The sequence below is a fragment of the Lasioglossum baleicum genome, chromosome 19 (genome assembly GCF_051020765.1).
Source record: "Lasioglossum baleicum chromosome 19, iyLasBale1, whole genome shotgun sequence".
NCBI classification, from domain to species: domain Eukaryota; kingdom Metazoa; phylum Arthropoda; class Insecta; order Hymenoptera; family Halictidae; genus Lasioglossum; species Lasioglossum baleicum.
The window spans coordinates 5201382-5217348 of NC_134947.1; the positions used below are offsets into that span (position 1 = coordinate 5201382).

General features: G+C 38.1%; 1 protein-coding gene across 5 annotated transcripts in view; it reads right to left on the minus strand.

Moving 5' to 3' along the window:
* Positions 1-15967, minus strand: part of LOC143218376 (uncharacterized) — a 597229-nt gene that overhangs the window by 33274 nt on the left and 547988 nt on the right. For 3 of the 5 annotated variants that reach the window (XM_076443513.1, XM_076443510.1, XM_076443515.1), the window contains exon 5: positions 11610-11761. In XM_076443513.1, the coding sequence (XP_076299628.1) occupies positions 11610-11761 (152 nt within the window). The remainder of the gene's footprint in view (positions 1-11609; positions 11762-15967) is intronic. The other 2 variants (XM_076443514.1, XM_076443512.1) reach the window with 1 other exon arrangement.

Sequence of the window (15967 nt, forward strand, 5' to 3'; positions counted from 1 at the left end):
AGTGAAAGACGACTCGTCCCCTTGTTTTTCACTGGGGGGAGGTGGGGGTGCTCGAAATGTTTTATTTGTTCGAAACATTCTTTCCAGGTCAACACTCCAATTATGAATTTATGCACGTGCATATCGCTGGCAGTTTGCGTAAATCGATTCCCGGGCCAGGCTACATACGTACACGTGATCGACGCGGGGCATTTAAATTGCACGTAATTCAGTAATAAATTAAGGCGTTCAACGTATGCCACATAATTTATGCGTTAAGCTCTGCTTCCATTTCGCGTTTTTAAGCCGTTGTAACGTCGGACACGATTTCACTCTTAGGAAAATCGCTCCACTCAAAGATTCATCTTCTTCCTGCTTCGCAAAAAGAAAGCGCAATCTCGCAAATCGACTTTTCATTTTTAATATGAAGAATAAAACACAAAGAATTTTATAAATGGAGACATCGGTGAAGCAACAAATAAACAATTTTAAATACTAGTTTAAATGCATTTCTACTATGATAATTTGTAAATAATTATTCCGTAGCCAGTTATTCGTCGGTCAGAAATAAATACTTATTTACTCGTTATACCTTATCCAAAAATAAAAATAACTTGCAAATAGTAGATTTGAAGGCTTAAAATTGAGGCAGGTATCAATTTCAAGAAGAAAAAAAATATGTCGGAAGCGGGACACGAACCTGCAACCTACCGATTACTAGTAAAAACTCGAATGGATAAGATGGTCACAGATAAGTACTTATTTACTCATTATACCTTATCCAAAAATAAAAATAACTTACAAATAATAGATTTTAAGGCTTAAAATTGAGGCGGGTATCAATTTCAAGAAGAAAAAAAATATGTCGGAAGCGGGACTCGAACCTGCAACCTACCGATTACTAGTAAAAACTCGAATGGATGAGATGGTCACAGATAAGTACTTATTTACTCATTATACCTTATCCAAAAATATAAATAACTTACAAATAATAGATTTTAAAGCTTAGAATTGAGGCGGGTATCAATTTCAAGAAGAAAAAAAATATGTCGGAAGCGGGACTCGAACCTGCAACCTACCGATTACTAGTAAAAACTCGAATGGATAAGATGGTCACAGATAAGTACTTATTTACTCATTATACCTTATCCAAAAATAAAATAACTTACAAATAATAGATTTTAAAGCTTAAAATTGAGGTAGGTATCGATTTCGAGAAGAAAAAAAATATGTCGGAAGCGGGACTCGAACCTGCAACCTACCGATTACTAGTAAAAACTCGAATGGATAAGATGATCACAGATAAGTACTTATTTACTCATTATACCTTATCCAAAAATAAAATAACTTACAAATAATAGATTTTAAGGCTTAAAATTGAGGCAGGTATCAATTTCAAGAAGAAAAAAAATATGTCGGAAGCGGGACTCGAACCTGCAACCTACCGATTACTAGTAAAAACTCGAATGGATGAGATGGTCACAGATAAGTACTTATTTACTCATTATACCTTATCCAAAAATAAAAATAACTTGCAAATAATAGATTTTGAAGCTTAAAATTGAGGTAGGTATCGATTTCAAGAAGAAAAAAAACATGTCGGAAGCGGGACTCGAACCTGCAACCTACCGATTACTAGTAAAAACTCGAATGGATGAGATGGTCACAGATAAGTACTTATTTACTCATTATACCTTATCCAAAAATAAAATAACTTACAAATAATAGATTTTAAAGCTTAAAATTGAGGCAGGTATCAATTTCAAGAAGAAAAAAAATATGTCGGAAGCGGGACTCGAACCTGCAACCTACCGATTACTAGTAAAAACTCGAATGGATAAGATGGTCAAAAGTGCCCTCGAGCCGAATTATATCGACGATGAGTCGATAGGGAATCAAGAAAAAATGTAGCCGAGTAAAATTTCAACCCTGTATCTCGAGCGGGAGGGTAGTTACGGGGTAAAATAGAAAAACCAGTTTTTCGCCTATTTTTCCTAGTTAACGATGTTTAAAAATTCTGAGAAAAATCTGACACACGTCAAGGACCCGAATACATATACCGCAATTGGTTCCAGATTTTTAAATTGAAAATCCTGCTTGTAAAAAATCAAAAACCTCAAAAAAATCGAAAAAATGCAGATAAACTACGTTCATTTCGATTACAAACGCATCGAAAATGTATTTTTTAACAAGCTTTCTTGCACAACTAATTCAATTTTCCATAGCCGAGATAAGAAGAAAGTATCCGGGGGAAACGAAACAGCCACTTGGTTACCGGTGTCGCTCAGGGATTTAATAACTAGCATTATTCGCAACGACTGTGTAAAAACTCTTCCGCGATAAAGCTCATAGCCACTATTACACTGGTCTCGCGTTTATGCAGATTTACGTCTTCATTGATTAATATATTGAGAGAGAGAGAGAGAGAGGGAGAAAAAAGGGAGGGCCGGTATTACATAGAAAATTACTTCTCCGCGAAGTGGTTTACTAGCGGGTAAAAGCGGCGCCGGCAAAAGGTTTATGGAACCACAAAAATATTAAGTCGGCCGCGCTATAAATACGTAACAACTACTTTCGAGTTACGATTAATCAGCCGCAATATCGGGGCCGCATACATTTCGCCTGGGAATTGCTTCTATCGTTTCTTGAGCCGTTCGTCGCTTATGATCGAAACGTGGCTCCGCGCAACCACGATTGGATACGCTTTACGGTGTTGGCTCAAGCTTGTGTTATCAGCGGTCTGCAACCGGCCAATAAACTCGAGGAACGCGCGCGCGACTAGGGCGTCGATTTTATCGTTCAGAAAACCGTCTTCGATTTAAGTGCGGGGGACATTGCCGAATTGATACGGCCACCCCCGTATAATCAAATTCTGCCCAAGGGCACTTGCCGTCGCGCTCCGGATGAAACGGCGCACGGCTAGGCTGGAAACTTTTGTTTCTCCTAACAAAACTTCAATTTTTGAAAATGTCCTTTATGCGTTTATGCCTTTAAAAATTGTTGGAAAATAAAATTCCACAGAATCTAGTACGAGTTTGAGTTATTTCGGATCTACAAAGACGACCACCACTGGAAACGACACATTTTACATGATTCCACTTTCTTAAAACTTCCCTACAAAAATTCAAGGGTAAACCTTACTTCACCGGACTCAAAATTTGTGCCTTTCTCCTATAAATTCTGATATTTTTGGCGTGTAATCCTGTAGATTTGTACTCGGCAAGGATGCAGATCGAAGTTTCGATCCTCTAGGATCAATAGTTCAGGAGATATGGTCGCTTAAAGTTGAGCAGTTTTGACAGATAAGGGCGCTGTGAAAATGCTCAACTTTAAGCGACCATATCTCCTGAACTATTGATCCTAGAGGATCGAAACTTCGATCTGCATCCGCGCCGGGTAAAAATCTACCAGAGAAGCTTATGAAGATTAATTGACGAAAGGAATGGCGGTCCAACGACACCTAATATTGCATTACCGAAGGAAAATCGAAGAACAGAAAACTCATTTCGCTCGTTTCTCAGCGAAATGGTCGTGTAAGAATTAAAAGTGGAAAGAATTGTCAGAGAAAATTTCAGAAGCGTTTCCTTCGTGAAAGGAAATTACCTAACCTACGTATGAATGTATAATGCGTTTAGATTTCTGACTGGGACACAGTAGATTGGGAAATAGCAGACAAACCGAGTGTCTGTAATGAGAGAGGAGTCTTGAATGTTCAGAGCTGTCTGGAGGCAACGGATTTCGATGCACTAATAACAACCCCGCGCTAGCTTTTCTGTCTACTGTCTGCCGCATGTATTTAAGTGATTCGGGATTGGCGCGCTAATGACTGTTTCATATTCATTGGGCGTGCACCGTGGTCACCCTGCCGCGCTCGGGTCGCACGCGTCTCATTTTATCGCTTCTGGTTCGCTTCCATACCGGCATCTTTCACATTGTCGCCTCGATAACACCTTGCATCAACGGCTAACCATGTATTATCCATCCCTGCTACTCTTCGACTGATTTCTGTGTGCAGCATCCATCTTGTAATTAACCTTTCGCACCTCGCATCGTGATCATTTTTCCTGAAGATCGTATCAAGGTCAGAGAGATTTTAGAGTCTTTTATTATCCATCATGCTGTTCCATTTAGGAAAATATCGATGATCTTGAAATTGACCTTGAAGGGAAACAGTTTTGGCATTCATAAAATTGATTTTTACAACTTCTTTTAGCTGGGCCGATAACGAAAATTTAAAAGATGTGTTTGATCAATTTGTGAAATTGGTTAATCGGTTTACGAGTTATAAACCATCAAAAGCGGTAAGAATTGCAATGTTTCATAAAACCGCCAGTTTTACCAGTTTCAATCGTTTATAACTCGTGAACCAATTATCCAATTTCAATGAAATTTTCGGAACGTATATAATTTACACGAGTTGACCAAACACATCTTTTAAATTTTCGTTACGGGCCAATAATCACAATCAATTTTTACTATTGTTTTTCACAATTCCGACCAAATGCATTTTTCCAACATATTTTTTAGACCTCATAATTCTTCTAGCCTCACAGAGAAATAGAAGTCGTTTGGTTCATTCATAAAAGAGTTATCCTGATTTAAAGTGTGCGTGATCAGTTTTGCTTCTAACTGTACATATAAAGTCAAAAAATGTTGTATCATCGTAAAAATAAATGTTTGAAACCGGAAAAATTGCAGGCTTGATTGAAAATGAATTTTTCAATCGACCGTTATCAATCGCAAACAGGCAAGCATCCCGAGAAATTGCTGAAAAATCGAAATTTTTGTCGACGTTGTTACCGCTTTATCGAACGAATGCAGGCAAAGCGTTGTATCTAAAAAAGAAGAAGACCACAGCCACAATATTACCTAACTATTTTCAAGTATGCAGTTCCACGATATAATAGAATAAACACAGGTAGTTTCTCAGTATCTGTGCGGGCTCGTACAGTTCGTTGCGCGCCGGTACTTTTAGCAAGCTCTGAAACTCGTATTTGCGAACTGTTCCCTCCTATGGAGCGAATGCTATTCTTCGTGCAGATGGTATTTACATTCGGGAAACCCGGCGAAAAACCGAAAAAACGATGAATCATTGAAGTTCCCCGAAAGAATTTCATAGAAAATCCGGCTGGCTATTTGCAACACGCGCGTTAACAAAATCGTTCGGTGCGCTGCGAAACCTCCAAACTATTCCGCGTATCATACAATATTACTGTTAACAAATTTTTTAATGTTACATACATACCCTGTTCGCAAATTTTTACTACGTATACCTACGCCATTCGTGTACGTGTATGTTTTCACGGAACAATCAAAATCGTACCGGGTTTTTCAAGCATTCAAAATAGCACTTATTTATTATACATGAACAATTTACATTGTACGTGAACCATCCGGTAAACCATGATATGCAGGGTGATCCTGAGCGTCGCGCGGGGAGGTGTAACGGTTAAATTTAATAGTTTATATCTCCTAAACGCAGAGGCTTTTTAAAATTTTTTTTTTAATATTGCATTGTCGTCCAATTCTGTGAGCTATGTTTAAAATTTCAAGTCTCTAGCTCATCGGGAAGTTAGTTTAAAATCAATTGCAAGATTGAACAAACAAACAAACAGACAGACAAGAAAGCGAGCTAATAAAAACGTGGTAAAAAAAGAAAAGGCACATAACCGAAGGTCCCCTTTTTCGGTTTACCGCTTATATCTCAGAAACTATGCGCCCTAGCGATAAGATCATTCTATACAAAATTAAAGCTGACAAAATGCGCCATCAGATTGATTCTATTCAGTTTTTCGCTATCTCGCATAGTTCCCGAGTTTTTTGCCTGATTCGACTAGCTAACTCTTCAGCAGAATTAGTGAACTCTTTGAGCGCGGATATCTCGGCAACTATGCGAGATAGCGAAAAACTGAATACAATCAATCTCATGGCAAATTTTGTCGGCTTTAATTTTGTATAGAATGGTCTTATCGCTAGGACGCATAGTTTCCGAGATATAAGCGAGAAACCGAAAAAGGGGACGTATTTTAGTATGCTTACCTCTTTACTAGTCCAAACAAAGACCCAAAGTTAAAAATTGTGTTCCTTCCATTTCCCTCTACAACTTTTCACTGACTGGACTAAAAGGGGTAGCCCATCGAGAAGAACATGTTCTTGCAGCAGTAATCAATTTGTATCGGCGGGCGGTATTCGGGCGGGTGGGGCGGACGCGTTAAAAGTAAGCACGAACGCGTTCAAACGAACCGTCTAGACAGTCCGCAATCGATCAACCCCACTTCAGAGAAATCTCGGCGTAAAAACGACGTCGCGCGAACGCGTCGCATGCGTGCGAAATGGTACGCGAACTTCGACACCGCGCGCGCACGAGAGAAGAGAGTAACGCTCCGGGGGGGGGGGGGGGTTGTGGAGCCGTGGAAATATCTTTTTGACGGCGTTTCATCTGGCTGGATACATTTACTAATTAAAACAAGCCGCTCGCAAAAGTCTGGCTGCGGCCCCGGTGTCCCCGGCCTGGTGGCTCTGCTTAGACCACCACCACCGGCGCGCCGCGCGGCTGCATTTACAACCTCGACGAGAGAAGACGCCGACGACAGCGAGACTTTCGTCGTCTGGACGCGCGGAAGTAAAAGACAGAGACGAAACGGGAGCGCGGGATGAAGACGCGGCAGAAACATGCCCCGCTGAAAGATGAATGGAGGGAACGAACCGCCGCGTTATCGCGCGAGTGCGACAGGGACGCTGGTTCTAAGATGAGACAGGTAGAGAAAGGGGAAGAGAGCCACCAACACGAGGGTGACATACTACATCGATCGCACCTGCGACATCCCCCACCCCATCCCTGTGTCGCGGTTTAGTCGCAAACCTTCTTCTTCTTTTTGCTTATCGTCTACTTTTCCAGCTACCTCTGTTTCCTCAAACATCTACCCCCACCCCTCATAACTACCGAGACACCTGGCCTTTCTGAAAAACACGGCATCGCCGCATCGATCCCCTCCCCGCAACTCTGCGTTTAACCTCTACGTACCCAACGTTCTGTCGTTATTTGTTATTGCGCGAGAATCCTCGCACTCGCTCATATTACCACGTTTTTCACGGTTTTCTTTTTCTTAGAGACTTGAAATTCTAAACGTAGCTCACAGAACTAGATGACCACGCAATGTTTAAAGAAAAAATTTTTTTAAAAAGCCTATGCGTTTAGGAAATATAAATTATTAATAAATTTAACCGTTACACCTCCCCGCGCGACAGTCGGTAGTACGTCACAAAATTTCCAGGACTATCTGTACGGGGACGATTCGAGTTATTTAATGTGTATAAATTTGTTAACGTAATTGTTTATTTAGGGAAGGGAAGGAGGGATATCCTCCGGGTGATATATAATTGCAAATTCCGGTTCATATTCTCCAATATGTCCGAGTTCGAGCGAATTGAACGTTCTGAACAAGTTCATTAAAAGCATTCCATAAACTTCCACGGAAAAGTGGCCGGAAACACCAAGAATTGGAAGTTCGGTTTCGCCCCGAACCTCCACGGAAATTGCTTATCCGCGCAGCACATTCTGGCTGTCCGTTTTCCCGCAGAAAAACCGTTTATACTGCCGTTTTTCCAATCGGTCGTGCGCTCTTTCTCCAGCACATAATCAAGGACCAGCGTTTACCTCAGCACGAGTCGCAGCAGAACACCGCCACCGCCATTTCGTTACTCGCAGGAACTCGGAGAGGAAGTGCTGCTCTCAACGATGGCATCACACTAAAGCGGTGGCAAAATTATTATAATATCTTCATTGTTCTGACTTTCATTATTTTCTAAAGTAAGATATGATTTTGTCCACGATAAAAGTAATTCAAAAGGAAACAAAACGATTAGAAATGTTCAATAGTATCAATAAATGCAGCTTATTAAAATTATTTAACCCCTATACGTCCCCCACGGTGAAAGTTCACCCATTTGCATTTTCTGCATATAAATAATTTAGAATGAGATCATTTGTTCCGACGATTTCCTGTTCTGATGAGATAATTGTTCTCACAGTATTTTTTTCTTTTTTAAAATAATATATGATTTTGTAAATTCTTGATAACAATCAATAAGTGCAACTCAAATCGAAAAAAAATATATTCTGAGTATTGAATAGCATCGATATATTGTTTGCAGCTTATTAAAATTATTTGTTAATCATTTAAAAATTTCTCGAATGAGAATATGCGACATATATTTAAAGTGCAACTTTGAAAAGCATATTCTGAAGAATTAGAGTGTTCAATAGTATCAATTGTATAGTTTGCAGGTTATTGAAATTATTTAACCCTCATCAGGGTGAAAATTCGCCCATTTACATTTTCCATTGACATGTATGTATTCGAAGTGCAACTTCAAAAGAACTATTCTCGAATTTTCATTCGCGACCGCGCAAAGAGCGTTCCGCGGGAGAAATCCGAATAAGGGATCGTAGAATTTTCGCAGGTTCTCCGCCTATTTCACCCCCGATGAGAAGAAGAGAGATGTAGAGCTAGTTAACCCTGAACTATCGTACATTCGCTTAACTGCCACCGTAAATTCTTTGAAATGCCTCGTTGTTTCGATACTTACTGCATCGGCTATGTAAAGTAACCTCATTTATGTTCAGCATAGATTTTTCCGGCGGTTCGCCGGATCGTGGATCCAACAAGGAAAGAATAAAGGTGGACATAAATAAGGGGATGCGCGCGTATAACAAGAATTAGAATTGCTGAGGTTGTTAAAAGGAACCCGATAAATTGCACTCGAGCGAATTGCTTCCCGCGAAATACATAGATAGGGTAACGGCCGCCCGCACTTACGCTTACAGGCGATATTAATTACCAATACTACAAAACGAGGTGTAGAAGTAGACCAATTACTATATGGGTTTGCCCCGTGTCGCAACGTCCTGAAATACCGAGGTCGCTAAAAATCAGTGATCTTCTCGCTATCCAAATGGAAGCGAACCAGTGAAATATGAGACTGCAGTCGTGAAAGAACTGTATTCCCCTCGATTCAATCGCTTCTAACTTTAATTTTAATTATAAATAATTGTGTCCCCCCTCTGCTAATATTAACAGAGAAAGGGTAACTGTATTCCCCTCGATTAAATCGCTTCTAACTTTAATTTTAATTATAAATAATTGTGTCCCCCCTCTGCTAATATTAACAGAATGAGGGTAACTGTATTCCCATTGATTCAATCATTTCTAACTTTAATTTTAATTATAAACAATTGTGTTCCCTAGTGTCCCCACTCTGCTAATATTAACAGAATGAGGATAACTGTATTCCCATTGATTCAGTCGCTTCTAACTGTAATTTTAATTACAAATAATTGTGTCCCCCCTCTACTAATATTAACAGAATGAGGGTAACTGTATTCCCATTGATTCAGTCGCTTCTAACTTTAATTTTAATTATAAATAATTGTGTTCCCTAGTGTCCCCACTCTGCTAATATTAACAGAATGAGGATAACTGTATTCCCATTAATTCAATCGCTTCTAACTTCAATTTTAATTATAAATAATTGTGTCCCCCCTCTACTAATATTAACAGAATGAGGGTAACTGTATTCCCATTGATTCAGTCGCTTCTAACTTCAATTTCAATTATAAATAATTGTGTCCCCCCTCTACTAATATTAACAGAATGAGGGTAACTGTATTCCCATTAATTCAATCGCTTCTAACTTCAATTTTAATTATAAATAATTGTGTCCCCCCTCTACTAATATTAACAGAATGAGGGTAACTGTATTCCCATTGATTCAGTCGCTTCTAACTGTAATTTTAATTATAAATAATTGTGTCCCCCCTCTACTAATATTAACAGAATGAGGGTAACTGTATTCCCATTGATTCAATCATTTCTAACTTCAATTTTAATTATAAATAATTGTGTCCCCCCTCTACTAATATTAACAGAATGAGGGTAACTGTATTCCCATTGATTCAATCATTTCTAACTTTAATTTTAATTATAAATAATTGTGTTCCCTAGTGTCCCCACTCTGCTAATATTAACAGAATGAGGATAACTGTATTCCCATTGATTCAGTCGCTTCTAACTTCAATTTTAATTATAAATAATTGTGTCCCCCCTCTACTAATATTAACAGAATGAGGGTAACTGTATTCCCATTAATTCAATCGCTTCTAACTTCAATTTTAATTATAAATAATTGTGTCCCCCCTCTACTAATATTAACAGAGAAAGGGTAACTGTATTCCCCTCGATTAAATCGCTTCTAACTTTAATTTTAATTATAAATAAATTTAATTTGTTGACTTAAAATGCAGGGAGAAAATAGGTGATACTTGTTTCGCGTAAATATCGACGGATTAATCGTTGAACCGACTGCAATCACGTTAATGGAGTAATTCTTGGTGAACGGCGCCTATCTCGGTGTTTATCGAAAGTAAACGTGGAATTCTGTCGTTAGATTCGCGCGAACGTTATGGTATTACTGGCAGCGGTGAAGCCAAAACAAGACAAATGGCAATGTGCGGTAAATGGCGTCGACAAGAGATAGACGTATGTCGACAGTTCGCGATATTCTATTCCAGTGGAATCGTGGTCCAGCTCTCGTATCCTCCGAGAACTCGTCGGTTGCCTTCCATTACAGACACAGGATGTCCTGCTAGACAGCGAAACGCAGTTCTGACTGTGGTCACAGAGCGAATTCATACAATGGTCGCGCTGCAGTCATGGCGACAGTATTCATGGTATAGTGATACAGATCCTATATACATCTATGTACCCCCACGTCTCTCTATTCTATATACAATATATATTTGTTCCACGTTAGACCTAATCTTTAGAGCGAAAATTTATTTCTTATCGAAATTGCCAATTCTTTCAATGATCATCTACGCGTGATCACTAGGACTGCGGATCTTTATGCAAACTAAAAATTGTCTGCGTCGATTCGAAGAAATAGAAACTGAATTGAATGTTGTTACTTCCGTTATTGTATTCACATCTTCAATTCTTATATTACCACGTTTTTATTAGCTCGCTTTCTTGTTTGTTTGTTTGTTTGTCTGTTTGTTCGGTGGCAAATTTTGCAATTGATTTTAAACTAACTTCCCGATGAGCTAGAGGCTTGAAATTTTAAACATAGCTCATTTTCCTATAATTTTGAATTTCATCTACTCGATGCATAAAGATCTCCTATTAATCACTAGGATTTTTATGGAATACAAAAATTTTCTATCTCAATTGCAACTGCAGTTGGATCAAAATTTCTTTCTTTCTTTCTTTCTTTCTTTAGCGAGTTTCTTTGTTTAACTGTATTTTAATTAATCGTGTTTATGCAATCATACCAAAAATGAGTCAGTTCAATACAAAATAGTAAAACAAGATTGTCGAAATACAATTCCATTTTGAACACATCAAAATTGTTGAGTTGGAGAGTCAAATTTTACTTAGATCCTGTAGCTTCCAATTCATGTATACATATTTCATTTTGCAGGAAGATTTGCAGTCTAAAGATCATTTGAAGCATTCACTTGGAGCATTCAGCATGTATGTTCGATCTCCGAGCATTTTCTTACAAAATCTCGACGATAAAAACTAAAGCACTTATGCTAGAGAAATAGTGTGAATATAAATTGATAAACATACTTGAAAACTTACTCTTTGTGGCACCCCCATCCTGGCACGGCCGTGTCTTGGGGAGCCTTGAGTCTGACCTTGTTTCTCTTTCCGATGCGTTTTTAATCCTCGAAGCAGTCTCGAAAACGTGGTCTTCTTCTTGTTCGTATTCTGTCCTTGTTCTGAAACGAAAAGAATCGCAAGATACTTTGAATCTGTTTGAAAATTGCATTGAACTTTCATTTAAAACACTTTGTACCAATTTTCAACCCTTTGTTCAATCCTGTCGACATATTTTTCCTCAAATTTCTCTCGTCTCTTTCATACGAAAATTCTGAGAAAAATCAGGCATTTTTTAGCTACCGGAATGCGTATCCACGAATTTTTTCAGAATTTTCAGCCTCGGAATCGAATTTTAAAAAATAAAAACAGTCTCTTACAGTTTCAGCATCTCGTTCTTTTTCATACACAGTTTTTTTCTTTATTAATTTTTGTACACAGTTAAAAAGAATTTATAAAAAAAAACTAAAAAAAAAAGCGCTCATATTAAAATGCGCTACAAAGGGGAGAATAATTTTATTCCTCGTTCTCCCAAAAATTTAATATAAATTTAAAGAAAATCATGACACATTAGTGAACATAAAAATTAAAGCGTGGAGCACTAAACAATAAAATTCGAATACAAGATTTGACGCATACAACAACGACAACGACAACTCGGCAAGTTAATATAAGCGTGGTAATAAAAAATGAAAACCCGGTGATTTTCGTAAAGAAAGAGGAAACGGAAATCTTTGGGAAACAGTCCCGTGTATCCGTGCCGGTGTGGTTACGGTCTCACAAATAATCGAATGAATCGGGATTAGCCGCAACATCACTATCCATTAATGCATAATTCAGCCATACCGTTAGTTATCCTACCTTCCCAACCCTCCTAATCCTGCGCTGCGTCTGTATATTGTATTAATGTCAACGCATCCGTTTATTAGCACCGACAACAATACCGCCTAATTAACTATCTTTGCGTCCCGAATGTTGGGAGCCCGGTACGTATTCTGATGCTTTTAACTAGATGCTCGTTGTCGAGCCAACTTCCGACTAAGTCCTAACGTTGGACAAACTTCCCGAACGTTCGACCTCTCTCTGCGGCAACCGTAACTGGCATTCGCTACTTCAACGAATTACGTAATCGACGTAATTGTTTGACTTGGTCAAATGGGATATGTTGGCGACGCTGATTCACCTGTAACGCTTAACAGGGGTCCCCGCTGTCACGTCGTCGAAAACCGACACGAACTTTCCCCATTTTTCGGAACGAAAGCATACGTATACATAGTACAGGCGACCCAAGACTCCGATGGAAGAATTACTGTAGATAAAGTGATCACAAATAAGTACTTATTTACTCGTTATACCTTATCCAAAAATAAAAATAACTTGCAAATAATAGATTTGAAGGTTAAAATTGAGGCAGGTATCAATTTCAAGAAGAAAAAAAATATGTCGGAAGCGGGACTCCAACCTGCAACCTACCGATTACTAGTAAAAACTCGAATGGATAAGATGGTCACAGATAAGTACTTATTTACTCATTATACCTTATCCAAAAATAAAAATAACTTGCAAATAATAGATTTGAAGGCTTAAAATTGAGGCGGGTATCGATTTCAAGAAGAAAAAAAATATGTCGGAAGCGGGACGCGAACCTACAACCTACCGATTACTAGTAAAAACTCGAATGGATAGGATGGTCACAAAAAAGTACTTATTTACTCATTATACCTTATCCAAAAATAAAAATAACTTGTAAATAATAGATTTTAAGGCTTAAAATTGAAATAGGTATCGATTTCAAGAAGAAAAAAAATATGTCGGAAGCGGGACTCGAACCTACAACCTACCGATTACTAGTAAAAACTCGAATGGATAAGATGGTCACAAAAAAATACTTATTTATTCATTATACCTTTTCAAAAGTAAAAATAACTTGTAAATAATAGATTTTAAGGCTTAAAATTGAAATAGGTATCGATTTCAAGAAGAAAAAAAATATGTCGGAAGCGGGACTCGAACCTGCAACCTACTGATTACTAGTAAAAACCTGAATGGATAAGATGGTCACAAAAAAGTACTTATTTACTCGTTATACCTTTCCAAAAGTAAAAATAACTTGTAAATAATAGATTTTAAGGCTTAAAATTGAAATAGGTATCGATTTCAAGAAGAAAAAAAATATGTCGGAAGCGGGACGCGAACCTACAACCTACTGATTACTAGTAAAAACCTGAATGGATAAGATGGTCACAAAAAAGTACTTATTTACTCGTTATACCTTTTCAAAAGTAAAAATAACTTGTAAATAATAGATTTTAAGGCTTAAAATTGAAATAGGTATCGATTTCAAGAAGAAAAAAAATATGTCGGAAGCGGGACTCGAACCAGCAACCTACCGATTACTAGTAAAAACTCGAATGGATAGGATGGTCACAAAAAAGTACTTATTTACTCGTTATACCTTTCCAAAAGTAAAAATAACTTGCAAATAATAGATTTGAAGGCTTAAAATTGAGGTGGGTATCAATTTCAAGAAGAAAAAAAATATGTCGGAAGCGGGACGCGAACCTACAACCTACCGATTACTAGTAAAAACTCGAATGGATAGGATGGTCACAAAAAAGTACTTATTTACTCATTATACCTTATCCAAAAGTAAAAATAACTTGCAAATAATAGATTTTAAGGCTTAAAATTGAGGTAGGTATCGATTTCAAGAAGAAAAAAAATATGTCGGAAGCGGGACGCGAACCTACAACCTACCGATTACTAGTAAAAACCTGAATGGATAAGATAGTCACAAAAAAGTACTTATTTACTCGTTATACCTTTTCAAAAGTAAAAATAACTTGTAAATAATAGATTTGAAGGCTTAAAATTGAAATAGGTATCGATTTCAAGAAGAAAAAAAAATATGTCGGAAGCGGGATTCGAACCAGCAACCTACCGATTACTAGTAAAAACTCGAATGGATAAGATGGTCACAAAAAATACTTATTTATTCATTATACCTTTCCAAAAGTAAATTAACTTGTAAATAATAGATTTTAAGGCTTAAAATTGAAATAGGTATCGATTTCAAGTAGAAAAAAAGTATGTCGGAAGCGGGATTCGAACCAGCAACCTACCGATTACTAGTAAAAACTCGAATGGATAAGATGGTCACAAAAAAATACTTATTTTTTCATTATACCTTTCCAAAAGTAAAAATAACTTGTAAATAATAGATTTTAAGGCTTAAAATTGAAATAGGTATCGATTTCAAGAAGAAAAAAAAATATGTCGGAAGCGGGACGCGAACCTACAACCTACCGATTATTAGTAAAAACTCGAATGGATAAGATGGTCAAAAGTTTTGGCTTATTTTTCCTAGTTAATGATGTTTAGAAATTCTGAGAAAAATCTGACGCATGTCGAAGATCCAAATACATATTCCGCAATTGGTTTCAGATTTTTAAATTGAAAATTCTGCTTGTAAAAAATCAAAAACATTTTGTGTACATTTGGGGGGTACATTAATTATCTGCTAATTATAGGTGTATATTGTTCTCGGAGACGCTCGGCAAAGTGTCATTTCGGAAATCGTGCAATCGAGCGTTCGAGCGTTTTGGGATTCCTATATCCGCGGTAGCTCTCGGTTCTCTCTCGCCTCCGTTTCTTATTTCTCGCGCGGCCCCTTGAACACATACCGTCCAATTTGCGGTTACCATAGGTAGAAACGATAACAAGATAAACCGTTCATGAATCATGGCGGACTACTTCTGTCATCGCTTCAACAAAATGTATTTTTCGCCGCGGTGCGGTGTGTGTGTGGAAGAAGATCTCCGGGAATTGGATAATTTTTCAGCCGGTTACGGGTGGTATTTTAAAACCGGAGGATTGCGCAATATTCAGCGAGAGACGACACGGACGAGAAAACCGTGGAGTCGTCCAAGTGCGAGGAAGAAGAAGAAGAAGAAGAATAGGTTGGAAGTCAGACGGGGGATGGATATATCCAAGAGTCTAGTCAACTGAAGCGTAACCAAATCTACTGCCCTATTTACTCGCCCTTCCAAGGACCCGTTCTCTTCAACGTTTCTTCTTGTTCATACTTCTCGACACCGCCGATGGCGACACGCTCTAGGACTGTTTGAACATCGTTTTAACACGTCGACGTCGATTCCTTACCAGAAACGGCAGAACGGGTCGTCGACCCACAAGAGTCGACATTCGGTCGAATGGTGTAACTGTACTTTTTCAATTTTGTAATTTTGTAATTTCGTAACTATGCGATAAATGGCCAATAAATGTCCTAGAGCTATCCCCACCAGGGTTAACATATTCTAGTCTCGCCA